This window comes from Cibotium barometz, chromosome 6 (assembly GCF_041138505.1).
Source record: "Cibotium barometz isolate CiBa-2024 chromosome 6, ASM4113850v1, whole genome shotgun sequence".
NCBI classification, from domain to species: Eukaryota; Viridiplantae; Streptophyta; class Polypodiopsida; order Cyatheales; family Cibotiaceae; genus Cibotium; species Cibotium barometz.
Window position 1 is genome coordinate 31654472 of NC_141051.1, and position 13278 is coordinate 31667749.

At 43.3% G+C, this 13278-nt stretch overlaps 1 protein-coding gene across 1 annotated transcript in view; it reads left to right on the top strand.

Moving 5' to 3' along the window:
* Window positions 1-2554: 2554 nt before the first annotated feature.
* The window catches only part of LOC147637642 (pentatricopeptide repeat-containing protein At3g16610-like), a 73088-nt gene continuing 62364 nt past the window's right edge, over window positions 2555-13278 (top strand). Inside the window, exon 1 of the mRNA XM_086799467.1 lies at window positions 2555-2937. Within this exon, the coding sequence (XP_086655593.1) occupies window positions 2831-2937 (107 nt within the window). The 5' untranslated portion in view covers window positions 2555-2830. The remainder of the gene's footprint in view (window positions 2938-13278) is intronic.

Genomic DNA, 13278 nt, shown 5'->3' on the forward strand with positions numbered 1-13278 from the left:
TCTATTGCAAGCATGCATTACTTATTGCAAAAAATGATTTATATATAAGTGACTAGTTTTCACACTAGGCTGGGCAACCTCCATAACTACTCTTAAGCAAGTATATATACACGAAGTCCATAGACTTTCTCTATTTGACATTAACCACAAGGTAAGGCCGCTTATATGTTTCAATGCCATCTTACAATAGGTAAATACCCATTCGAGTAGGTAAGATGGCAAAGCGCCTTACGGTAGGTCAGACAAGTGAAACCATGTTAATCTATGGAGTGGTTTAACAGTGGGTAACATATGTGCTCTATTTTGTAAGGCCCCCTATATGAGGAGTAGCCACTATGGCATTTGAACACCCATCAGATCTTAATTTAGATAGTGGTAGAGCCAAATGTGGCCAGATGGTTAGGATATGGCTTATGTAGACTTGACACTCTACCAAGTAGGATACATGCTTGTGCGGGCTATGTGACCATATTTGTGAGCAAACCGAGGATACACTCACGTTACGAGAGGCCCATTTGAGGCTCTAGACAGTCTCAAATAGCCATGGGAGCTAGGCACAATCTATTTAGGACCGCGTCATAATCTAATATGGTCCTACACCGATGATATGGTCAGTTGGTCATTTTAGACGTCGTGGGTTGGTTGACATGGCCGACCTATACCCTGGGCTATACATATTGACTAAGTTTAGTAGCTTTTATTGATCACATCGAGTTCATTGTGTTCAAGCGCTCTTATAACTAGGACATCTTCCATTTAGATGATCTGTTTAGATGCCATCAAAGCTCCTTACTTGAAGCACACACGTGAGCTGCCTGTTGAAATATACAAGTGGATGGGTGTGTGCGGGAACGAGCCCTTAGCAAGAGGCTATAAAAGAGAATCTGTAAATGAGTGAGAAGTAGTGAAAAGGTGAGAGGTATCTACTGGGAGAGAATAAAGGGTAGCATGAGAAGATTTAGGATATGTAGAGATATTCTGGGAAAAGTGAAGAGGTGGAGAGAATCAAGTAAAAGAGGTGGAGTGAATCAAGGAGAAATTAGTGGGATTAGATGCTTGGCATCTTGTAGATGTAAACTCTATAAATTGAGGCATTGGCCTAAAGAGAATTTGCTAGTTTTTGAGTATCCATGCCTACATTAAGCTATCAGTTAATTGCTCACTAATCTCGTCTTAATCATCGTCTAATCTCTTTGTTAATGATATTGATTCTTGCATTTGATCCACCATAGCTCATCACTTTGCTTGCATTTTAACACTGCCAACCATTAGTTTTTGTAATTAAATTTTACAAAAAGTAGTAATATTATTTACTCTCCATTTCTTTCTACAATCCAATGCTTTGTATTGTGAATATCCTCCTTTCACAATTGTGTTTTCTTATAGTTCTCTTTTTCATAGGCACCTCTTTGTGACTTTTGAAGATATGCCTTTGACATAGAATAGACTTTAATATCATAAAGTCGATGTGGCTATCCCGTTTTCAGTGAGATAAGAGGCATCTTTAGGAGACCTCTAGGTTGGTGATGCGAGGATGTGATCATCATTAGGAAGGGGGTGATGCAAGGATGTGATCATCATTAGGAAGGGGGTGATGCAAGGATGTGATCATCATTAGGAAGGGGTGATGCAAAGTTACGATTATCATTAGAAAGGGGGGTGTGCTAACCACTCTTGTTAGCCTTGTCCTTTTCATAAGACATAGCACTATCTTTTTGTAATGAAAGTTCTTAATAATGTACTCAAGGGATGACTAAGCCAAGTAAAAGAGCTGGCATCCCCATAATGTGTGCTTAGATTGGCCTATGTACGGTTAACCAATAAGTTTGGCGCCCAACTAGTTATTAGGTGTGGACGTCTAAGCTTATCTCTCTCTTGTATATAAGTTAATTTCTCTAATGAGAAAGGAGAATTACCTTGAGTGTTGAATGAGAGTGTGCTCTTGCTTCCTTGTGCCCAAGTTCTCTTGCCCGCTTGCCTCTTTGTGTGCATGCTATTGCTTGTGTGTGAGTGTGTGTGTGATCCACTTGCCTTTGTGCCCTTCCTTGGCGTGCATATGAGTGGATGTGTGAGAGAGTATGAGAGAGGATTGGTGTCTTGAGAGGCTAGCATGGTCTCTTCTCTCTTGAGGCTCCCAAGTTCTACATAGACAACTCTCGCGGGGTGACAATGGGAGGTGGGTCCTGGTGTTAATGCGGTTGCCTCTTCTCCAAGATGACGGGTGAGCATCCAAGTTTCCCACGACATGAGAAAGGTAAGTGCACTCCACTTGGGTAGTCTTGTGCTAGTGAGTGTGGTGTGTTTGAGCTTTCCAATCCTCAGTCACATTTGCTTGCAAACACATGTTCTAATGCAACTTTGGGTTGTGGGGGAGTTGCATTAATCATCTTTGTTAACACAAGCACTTGATCAAGAGCCTTACATGTGGTATCTAAGTAAAGGGCTTTGGATTTTTTTAAAACAAATTTACCTTACATTTGGTATCCAAGTAAAGGGCTTTTTTTAAAACAGTTTTTTCTCTCTTTTTAGAGAGAGTTGGAGAGCATTAAATTTTGTAAGTTACCCTCGTATGACCTCATCGTCTTATAAAACATGGTTGCCATCCTTCAGCACTGGGATGCAAAGCAGAAGCACACGTAGGCGATAAATAGAGTGCTTGCAAAATATGAATGGACGGAGGAGGCACACGCGTAGGTGCTGCAAATGAGATAATAAGCAGAGAGGGGGAGATTTCTGAGACCATGGAAGATGCATGCATGCCTTCTCTATGTTCTCATCAAATTTCACCCCCTTTTTGTTCGAATTGCAGCGTAGTTTTTCTCTTGGTTAAATGCAGATGGAGAAGCTGCTGGTGGGTGGTTCTCCTCTCAAGCGTAATTTGTCTGAAGTCGGTCGGAATGGCCAATGCACAGGTGGATCGGGACATAAGCATAAAAGGTGGGCTTCAAGTTTTTGTGTGCACATCACATTGTTGCTCTATGTAGGTGTGATTGTTTACTTGATCAGGGTGCAATATTGACAGAAAAAGGCTTGATGGTTGGGTCTGCAAGCACATAGAGCTTTTTTTGAAGAGCACTCTATGCATCCATAGAGTTCATAAAATGCCCTATGCAAGCACATAACACCATATTAGATAATTTGGGAAAAGTCCCATTCCCATTTGCAAAATGGGATCATGGTGAACTTGTCCAAAAGTTTGTCAAAACCCCCTCAAGTAAAGATATTGAAGAGTAGAATCTAAATCTATGATCTCCGAAAAATTTGGAGTTGGTATGTTTAAGATATGTCCAAAACTATAAGGAGTAATTGATTCCCAAAATATGAGATTTTTCCTAAATTTCCTAATATTGACTTACATAGAGACTTTTAAAAGAGAGCTCTATGCATGCATAGAAAGCACTCTATGCATGCATAACGCTCTAAGAATGCATAGAGCTCATAGGGCATAGAGCCCTCTATCCATGCATAAGGTAGAGCCCTTATGCATAAAGAGCACTCTATATTGACTCATCATTCTGAATGGATCATATTCTGATAAGCTTAGTGAACACATCCTTAAATGGTTGAGCATACGGTGTTTATGCTTAGTGACCACATCCTATAATGGTTGAGCATACAGTGTCTATGCTTAGTGAGTTCCCTAAACTCTTTCATTATTACCACAACCTCCCCATAGATGATTCTCAAAGCCCCTCCCCACTCAAACAATTGGATGGCTCAACAGGAGCTACTGAGACGGAGGCTGTATGTAAAAAAGATACAAGGTTGCACCAAATGACCACACCACCAACTCTAGGTAATAAAGGGCCAAGAAATCAACCAAAGGACTTGGCACAGATTCTAGGTCCATTTGGAGACGCATGTGTGTCTTGCAACCCTAGGAAAGAGGGCATGTGGCAAACAACCTTCTAGACTCCAACAGCCCCACCCGTTATTCAAAGGAGGTCTGCACAAACATGGGCTAGCTGCTACCCATATAATACATACACAGGGTGAATCAATGTAAAAAGAAAACCTAGCCGTGTCAAGTGCACCATTGAAGGTATTCTCCAATATTTATTGTGGGCTTTAAGTAGGCCCACATTGAGCACATTTCTAAGGTGCAGGAAGCCACATGGAATTCAATATATTTCCATCTCTAGTATTATGCAATTTCCACTTCAGCTTTGCATGCAAAAAATCCTAGTCATTTACACCACAGGTTCTAATTTTGTGTAAGTTCTTCTTATTGAAAATATTATTGCCACATGTGGGTGTTGAATTGAGGGTATCTCACCTGACATATCTTGCACATGCTTTTTGTAGAGTTTTGATAGTAGCAAAGGATAGAGAGGGTTACAATTATATCGACAGATCTAGACCTGATTTTAAGGCCCTACAATTTTTTGGAAGTGTCCGGAAAATAGACCCATGGATGGAACACCTTTTGGGAACAATTTGGAGGCCAAATATGACTTTCTGGACATTATTATGTAGGTCAAAAAGGCAAAACCGACATGAACACAACTTTCCATCCTCTTCCTATATAAAGGAGGTCAAAGGGCATGGAAAGACAGATATCTTATTGATTTCTTAGGCATCTTTCAGGTGTTGGCAGCTCGAGGCACAAAGGCAAGCATTTGGAGAGCACGATCAAGCTGTGGAATCAACAAGCTTTTGTATGCACGTAGATTAGCATGCACGAGCCGGATCTAGATCGAGATCGAATATTATTGTACATATTCATGTTTTGGAATATTCAGTAGATTAGTCTACCTTGTCTTTTGTGTCACATGCGGAAGCTCTGGGAGTCTTCTTTCAACCCTAAACACCATCCTGGAACATGCTTAATGCAAAACGCATACAGAAGATAGAGAAGAGAGAGAGAGAGAGATAGCTTAGTATTTAGTATATTCTATAGTACAAAAAGACACACCTTGGCTAGCCCATGGCTGCCTCTCAAAAGGTGGTAAAACACCTAATCTATTGCTAATCTAAGACCCAGTCCTTGTTAGACTGAATGAGTCACAACAATGAGCAAAGATGCCTTATATAGGCCTTGGAAAACACCTATGGACTAGCCGACTTGCTGTTGGCCAAGTCCTGGACAAATAAATGTCCACATGCCATAGCCGACAAAAGATGGGTCCACTTCATGTGCTGGCCGACAGCCCATGGTTCTCTCCACAAGGTTTTCCCTGCCCATACAAGCAACACAAGCTCCTGATTTGGATCTATTCATGTTCTTTATCTGTTGGTCCTTCAGGAATCAGCTATGGGATCAGCCCTGCACATGTCTTGCACATGACATTTTGTGTGTTTACTTAATATGGGATTGACGTTAATCTCTTTTGCTTAGCTATAATCACAGACACGCTTCCGCAATGCCCAGTCACATTGGTATCAAAGCTTAGGTCAACCTAGGGCAAGCATTTTGTGCAGGTTGGATTAGAGCTTCTAAAATTAAGGTTTGCGTTTTAGGGTTTGCAGGCGCCAAAATTAGGGTTTCTCCATTTTGCATGCGTTCAACCCTAGATTCAGTGTGAAAAGTGGAAAAACCAAATTAGGGTTTTTGTTTTTAGCCTATTTGTGCATGTAGGTTAGGTTGCATGTAGGGTAGGATTTGCATGAGTTTTAGTGTAGTTCTAAACTAGGTAGGAAATGGCTTCTCTCAAGCATTTGCACAACAAGAACCTCACATTGATGGAGACCTTTGAAGACATGAAGAAAAGGCATTAGGGAGAGGAGAAGATTTGCAAGGAGGAATTTGCATCAAGGGTCCCTCCCAGAGCTAGAGTCTCGATGACTTGTGAGCTACCTGCAACGAGGGTGGGTCGACGTGCCAGCGGTGCTCATGGAAGCCAATGATCTGGACCCTCTGAAGTGAGCCCTTGTTGGGGAAAGGGTCAGACGTTTATGACATCCGATTGAGGAAATGAGAGTTGAACCCCTGCTTGAGCCTAGGACCGCCAAGGGAATGTCGTGATGTGTGAAATCTCCCCGCCACTGAGGGGGGGAGGGATCCTGGAGGGGGGTCCGCTAGTCGGTGGGGATGGCTGAATCGATGACAAGGACTATCTGCTTTATGCCTCTAATCTCTATGTAGTTGCCTGAAGATAGTCCACTCGCCAAGAGACTTGGCTGGGCCCAGACCATGGGTGAACGCGCACCTAGAGAGGGTGACCACTGGGCATCGTGAAGATGCGGTTCGAGATAAATGGTTAGTGGAGTCTCTCCTCGTCCGAGGCCGGGGGAGTTGTTGGAGGGTTGGCTTGAGGTGGCTTGAAGCTCTCATCAAACTGGCAACAAATCTATCCTCGAAGGCAGTGCTCAAGCCTCGGGATTGTGGTCCGGGCCCATCATAAAGGCCTTCTAGGACTCACCATCTAGTAGCAGGCCTCTGACAATAAACTTGCCCAGCAAGGCTTTGCTCTCCATCGGTCTATGATGCCCAATCTTCCACATGTTCGAGGCTGAATAATCCCAAGCCACGATCATGTTGCCGGCAAGGGAGAGGAGGGGTGCTCCAATACAAAAGCTTAGAAGAAGGGGCCAAGCTGCCGCTCGGCTAAGATGTTTGTTAAATATTAATTGTGATTAATGTGGGAGTAAACAAGTGCTAGGTGGTTGTGTAAACTAGCATTGTATTTAGGCTTTAGATAAAGCGGTTCCAATGTGTGTGAACAACCGCTATTGTGTATAAGTCTTGTGTGCGAACATCCTCTTAGAAGGATATTATGTAAAGTAGTGATGTGTTGGCAAAGTGAACCATTAGGGGCACTTCGCATCGTATTTGCAATATGGGGTGGCAGCATATGCTTTACCTTTGTAAAGGGGGTCTCTCCCATAAAAAAGGACGTGTCTCTGTAATGAATTTATACTCTTGTATTTCCCTTAATCCCAGCGGCAGTCCCTAGTTCTTCGGACCCTGGTGCTTCAGTTGGTGCAATCGTTAGCTGGGAGCTCGAAGATAAGCAGAAGGGCACCCTTGACCAGGAGTATGAGCACAACGAATTGCTCAAGAGCTTTGGCTACATAGGTGGCCAGAGAGTTGTCGTCTTGTTTGATAGCAGCAGCATGGAGGATGTGGTCATGGAACAGGCCACTCGGTGAGCTCGTTTCGTCTTGACTTCGATAGACAAGAAAGTTGAGGGATTTAGCACAGGCATGACGACAAGCATCAAGTTTGAAACTTAGAGTGCTGAGTTAGTCATTCACGACGTAGAGTTTGTGCGTGATTTTATGGTTGCCCCTCTTGTAGAAGCAGACATAATTTTGGGCATTCAATGGTTTCACAAGTTCCAGCCAGATATCAAGTGGAACAAGCACACTTTCGTGATTAATCAGAATGTGTCTAAAGTCCTAGTGACCATTAAGTGTGAGTTAGGAATCCCAAACTTTCCTCTCATAAGCCATTTACAAACTAAAAGGGAAATCAGGAAAGGCGCACAGTGTGCGATGATTTACATCCAGACTACCCAAACGGTGGCCGGGGCTTCAGAGAAGTACCGGGTTCTCCATGACAAGTTCCAGAAGATTTTTCTTTGGGACAATCTCCCTCCCCAGCTCCCTCCGTCCTGACCGAAGGACCACAAAATAGACCTCCTCCCAAGCTCGGATCCCCCGAGCAAGTTTCCATACTTCCTTTCCAAGGGAATGGAATCGGAGTTAGGCCATCAACTCCAAGAACTATTGCAATTTGGCTTCATACGTCCCAGTGTGTCGCCATTTGCAGCTCCGATCCTGGGTCTTCTTGATTGTGTGTCGATTATGGTGCACTCAATAAGCTGACTATCAAGAGTAAGTTCCCGATGCCTCGAATAGATTACATTCTCGAGAGGCTGACTGGGGCCAAGGTGTTCTCGAAACTCGACTTGAGAAGTAGGTACCACTAGGTGAGGATTGTTGAGGGGGATATCCCCAAGACAACCTTCCGTACGGAACGGGCCCACTATGAGTTTGTTGTCATGCCTTTTGGCTTGACGAACGTCCCAGCCACATTCAACCGCATGATGATGCGTGTGTTCAAGGACTTAATAAGAAAGAGTGTTCATTTTTCTAGATGACATACTAGTTTTTAAAGCTACCATTGAGTAGCATGACATTGATGTGAAGAAAGTCCTAAAGTTGCTGGAAAGTAACGAGCTTTACGTCAATGAGAAGAAGTTAGAATTTTATTTGTTCGAGGTTCACTACCTTGGATACATTATTAGTGCAGAGGATCCGACTTGATCTGGCCAAGTTGGTCGAGATGTCAATTGGAAAGTACCACGGATTGCTTTTGACATCCGATCCTTTGTGGGTATATGCCAAGCATACTCCACCCACATAGATAAGTTTTCTGACCTCTCGACAAACCTCACCGATTTGCTAAAAGGTGTCAAGACTAGAAAGCAACGGATTCGAATACTCCACAAGCGTTCGAGGCATTCAAGAACCTCAAGGTTGCTTTGTTAGAAGCGCCTTGCCTAGTGCTTGCCTCGTGGGATGAGCCATTCCAGGTGATCACCGATGCGAGTAACATCGCAATTGGAGGTGTATTACAACAGAATGGCCATCCAGTAGCTTACATGTCTCGTAAGTTACTGCCCGCAGAAAAGAATTACTCATCTTTACCGATTCCCAAGCCCAACGAGGCATGCAGTGATAGACTCAACCATGTGTCCAAGAGATAATGATATAGAGAGAGAGGGGAGAGAGAGAAGGGAATAGCGATCTTGCATAGTATACCACATTGAGCGAGGAACAGGATCCGCTCCTCAAGAACAATCCACAGGCACGTTGGCCAGGATCAATACAATCAATGAATACAAAACAAACAGATATGCCGATGTAGGATATCCAAGTCGATGTCGATGTCAAGGCACAAGATCTCTGATGCCGAGCACACCATAGGGATGACCCACAAGTATCTCTCACCGTGCTAGTACCAAATCTAATATCCAAATCGAAATCCAAGTCCAAGTCCAAGTCCAAATCCAAGTCCAAGTCTAGATCCAAGTCCAAGTCCAAGTTCAGATCCAAATCCAAGTCTGGATCCAAGTCCAAGTCCAAATTTAGATCCAAATCCAAGTCTGGATCCAAATCCAAGTCCAAGTTCCATGTTCATGTCCAAGCTTCATGCCCAAGCTATATGTCCAAGTTCCATTTTTATGTCCAAGCTTCATGTTCCATGTCCAAGTTCTCCATGTCCAAGTCCAAGAAACACTTGCTCATCCCATGAGTAATCTCCACAACTCCTATAGCCTTGTCCATGAAGAAAACTAGGGAAAAGCTCTTTCTCGTAAGAAAACTGATATTAAACCTGTTTGAATGGTTTTCGGGCGATAAAAACCTCCGAAAAGCAGTTTTTAGGGTTTTTGGAGTGGTTTTAGGGTTTCTGAAATTTTTGTTCGTACATGCTCGTACAATTCTGTCCGTACAAATCCGTACATATGTCTGTATCGCCCATGTATATGCCTATACAAGTCTAGGGCTAACCGTACATTTGAAAAGCAAGTTGGAGAAGGTCTTGATGGCGAAGAAGAAGCTCTCCATGATCATAATGATGCCCACACATACACTCCACGATCTCCTTCATGATGCTACAAGAGAGGTTCAAGCCTTTTTATACTTGAAGAGGGCTCTGCTTTTTGCCAAAAGCTTAACCAAGCTTTTGCTTTTGCCTTTTTCCCTTTGCTTTCCACTTTATAATAAAATATTACTCACTTTTGTCAAATTGGTTCTTAAACTTTTCTTTTCTAACTTCAAGGCCTTGCTTTTTGGCCCTGGAGTTGCTTTTTGAGAAAGTGCCTTTTAGCTTTTTAGTCCGCTCTTAGTCTCTTGTTTCCAATGGTGCCCTTGGCTCGTGGTCAACCTTGTTTGACTTTTTGCTTTTTCTAACTTTTTGACCAAGAATGGTGCTTTTTCTTAATTAAACCTTATGAACCCTGTCCCCATGTCTTCTTCCACCTTTCTGGTGTCCGGGCTTGGGTTTCATCATGTGAAATAGAGCTAGGAGGACCAAATAGTTACATTCCCTCCCTTTTACATCGTAGTTGTCCTCAACTGCGGACCCATTTGGTGAGCTTCTGCATCTGGTCTTTCCCCATATCTATGGTGTTATCTGCTCATCTGGCAACATCTCAATGTCTTTTCTTTGACCAATAGCTTTGTTCTTGATGGTACTTCATGGCCTCTTATATGTGTTAGAAAAAATAAATACACTTACCTCTTGCAAAAACTAGACACAAGCTAGTCAACAAACAAGTATGCATCATTCGTGTCTACTGGGTATTCCAGGTATTGGCCAGGTAGTCTGGAGCCTAGTGGACTATCACATGCCATAAATCCAAGCATTGTCCACGCATCAAAAACAACACACAAAGTCAAAGAAATTCAAACATACATCAGTATGCAATGCACAAGTAATGATCCTCCTGTTCATGGATTGTCTTGTCTGGTTTCATCGAAACCGTGTTGAGCCATCTGGCCACTAGGACCGCTCAGACTATCCTCAAGGCCATTTGGTCACTAGGGCCACCCGAGAGTTCTTCCATAGTCATCTGGGCCATCTAGTCGAATTGACTGCTCGACAATGAGATCCAATACAGTCATATGGGCCATCCGGTCGCAATGACCGCTCGACTGTGAAATCCAATACAATCATCTGGGCCATCTGGTCGCAATGACCGCCCAACTGCGAAATCCAATATAGTCATCTGGGCCATCTGGTCGCAATGACCGCTCAACTCTGCGAAATCCAAGATTTCTGGCATTGTTGCCGTCCAATGGATCATCTGGCATCGTTGCCTCCCATATACAAATCTTGCTTCTTGGGCTATTCGGCATCGTTGCCACCCAACTAAAGCATGTCCAAGTAACCATTATAAGCAGAATAATGATCAATTTTAGTTCAATACAATGAAGAGGGCTAGAGGTATAATCCCTCACTCTTGAATCTATCTTGAGTGCAAGATGTCCATATCTGTACTTCAAATACATTTGGACCAACCACTTTCTCAATGCTCATAAGCTCGAAGTATATCTGGATAGTCATAGGAGTACTCCTTTGGCATCTATTTCGTGTCCAATAGCAAATAACTCTCGAATTCCAAGAGGAACTTTTTGACCACTGTCTTTTTCTCACAGAATGAAAGTCAATCTATTCTGGTTCTTCCACCCCTGGTGGATCCTTCAATACCGGCTCCTCTTGTACATGGTTTCCATAAACTTTCATGGAAGGCATTATAAATTTATATATCCTCCAATGATTTGAAAGGTCCACCAACCGATGACATACATGGTTGATCTTCTTGGTATTCTGAAAGACCCGTATACCATCGCCCCTTGACTTTGGCAATCCAAAGATAAAATCCATAGCAATATTCTCCCATAGATCATTCAATGGGTGCAATAATCCTGCTGGTGTTTGTCGATCAAACTTGTCCCGACAAACTAAACATTCTCGAATCATAAAGTTCAATATCCTTTTTCATAGTAGGCCAATAGAAGTAGCTCTCCAAATCTTGAAGTGTAGTCAAGGTGTTTCTATGCCCCATGTAGAAAGGAGCATGGCACTCTTCCATTACCTTGGCCTCAATTCCTTGTGTCACACATAACCTGGGTTTGCATGATAAGAATATTCTGAAAGGTCCGTATACCATTGTTCCCTGACTTTGGCAATCCAAAGATAAAATCCATAGCATATTCTCCCATAGATCATTCAATGGGTGCAATAGTCTTGTTGGTGTTTGTCGATCAAACTTGACCTTTTGATGACAAACTAAACATTCTCGAATCATAAAGTTCAATATCCTTTTTCATAGTAGGCCAATAGAAGTAGCTCTCCAAAGCTTGAAGTGTAGTCAAGGTGTTTCTATGCCCCATGTAGAAAGGAGCATGGCACTCTTCCATTACCTCGGCCTCAATTCCTTGTGTCACACATAACTTGGGTTTGCATGATAAGAAAACCCTACTTGATGACATAAAAAATCACCAAAGTTCTATTCTGCAATCTGTTCCAAAACATCTTTGAAATCCTCTTTGGTAGCATAAGGATCCTTCATCAAAGTGAAATCCATATGGTAACACATAGAAACTGCGTGGGTCTTCGAGATAGAGCATCTGCTACTTTGTTGTCTTTCCCATGGGTAGGCATAATCTGAAAATGAAATTGGGCCAAATAACTAGCCCATCTTATATGCTTTTCGGATATCTTAGGTTGAGACATAAAATACCTAAGACTTTGATGATCTGTCTTGATAACAAACTCAACACCCATAAGATAGCGCTCCAAATCTTTAAAGCGCGAATGATGGCCATCAATTCTTTCTCGTGTGTGGGTACGGTCTTTTTGGCTCCTTGAAGTCTTCGACTCTCATGTAACGTGCGGAAGCTTTGGGGTAGATCGGTAACTTCAATGCTCAGAAATCAGCAATCGTTCACGACGAGAATAATGCACAAAACTGAAAATAGATGTGCAGAAAATAGAGAGAGAGAGAGAGAGAGAGAGAGAGGGAGAAGAGGACACAGTATTGGGTCGTGAATACCCTTTGTAGGGCCCCCACCACGAATGGTGTGTTTGCTTCTATTAGAATGATGCAAATCAGAAAATAAAAGATTGAACCTGGACCTTCTTGACTGAGGTAAACCTCTGCCCTTGACCTTCAGCCTTCACCCCTTGCGTTAGCTTCTCCTTGGCTTGTCTGGGCCCTTTGAGTAGCTTCAGCACCTTGTAAAGAGTCAGATGATTGAAACGCTGAGATGGGCTGGGTATTTATACCCTCTTTCACCTCCAGTCGGCCAACTAAACATAGGCAGCCAGCAGTTTTTTTCCCACGACTAGGTCCAATAGCATTTAATGCTAATAAATTCAAGTGTTTTCACACCAGCCTGTCCTGTCCACATTGCGCTTTTATGCTGGGCTGCTGGGCAGCCCTGCGCACGGACACCGGCAGCCAAACTAGGCTTGGGTGCCCAGTCAGCTGGCTGTCCCAAGGCCCTGGCCCCTAGGGCTGGCCGACCGCCCCTTCCAACCCCCAACATGGCTGGTGGGCACAGTTGGGGCCCTCCTGACCCCTTGGGGGTGGTTCTAGACCTCCCCCATGCCCACTCTATGAATGCACACCTAAGCCATGGGGTAGCCCCATTTCTACATGCAAAACCTACACGCTCTACACAAATGTCTGGCATCTGGCTGCAGACAGACCACATAGAGCAACTGACATCATTCCACAGGGAGACTCACAGCACGGATTGAAGCACCTGAATATACGTACCATACATCATCTTTATGTGGTGCTTCAACATTTTCAGACA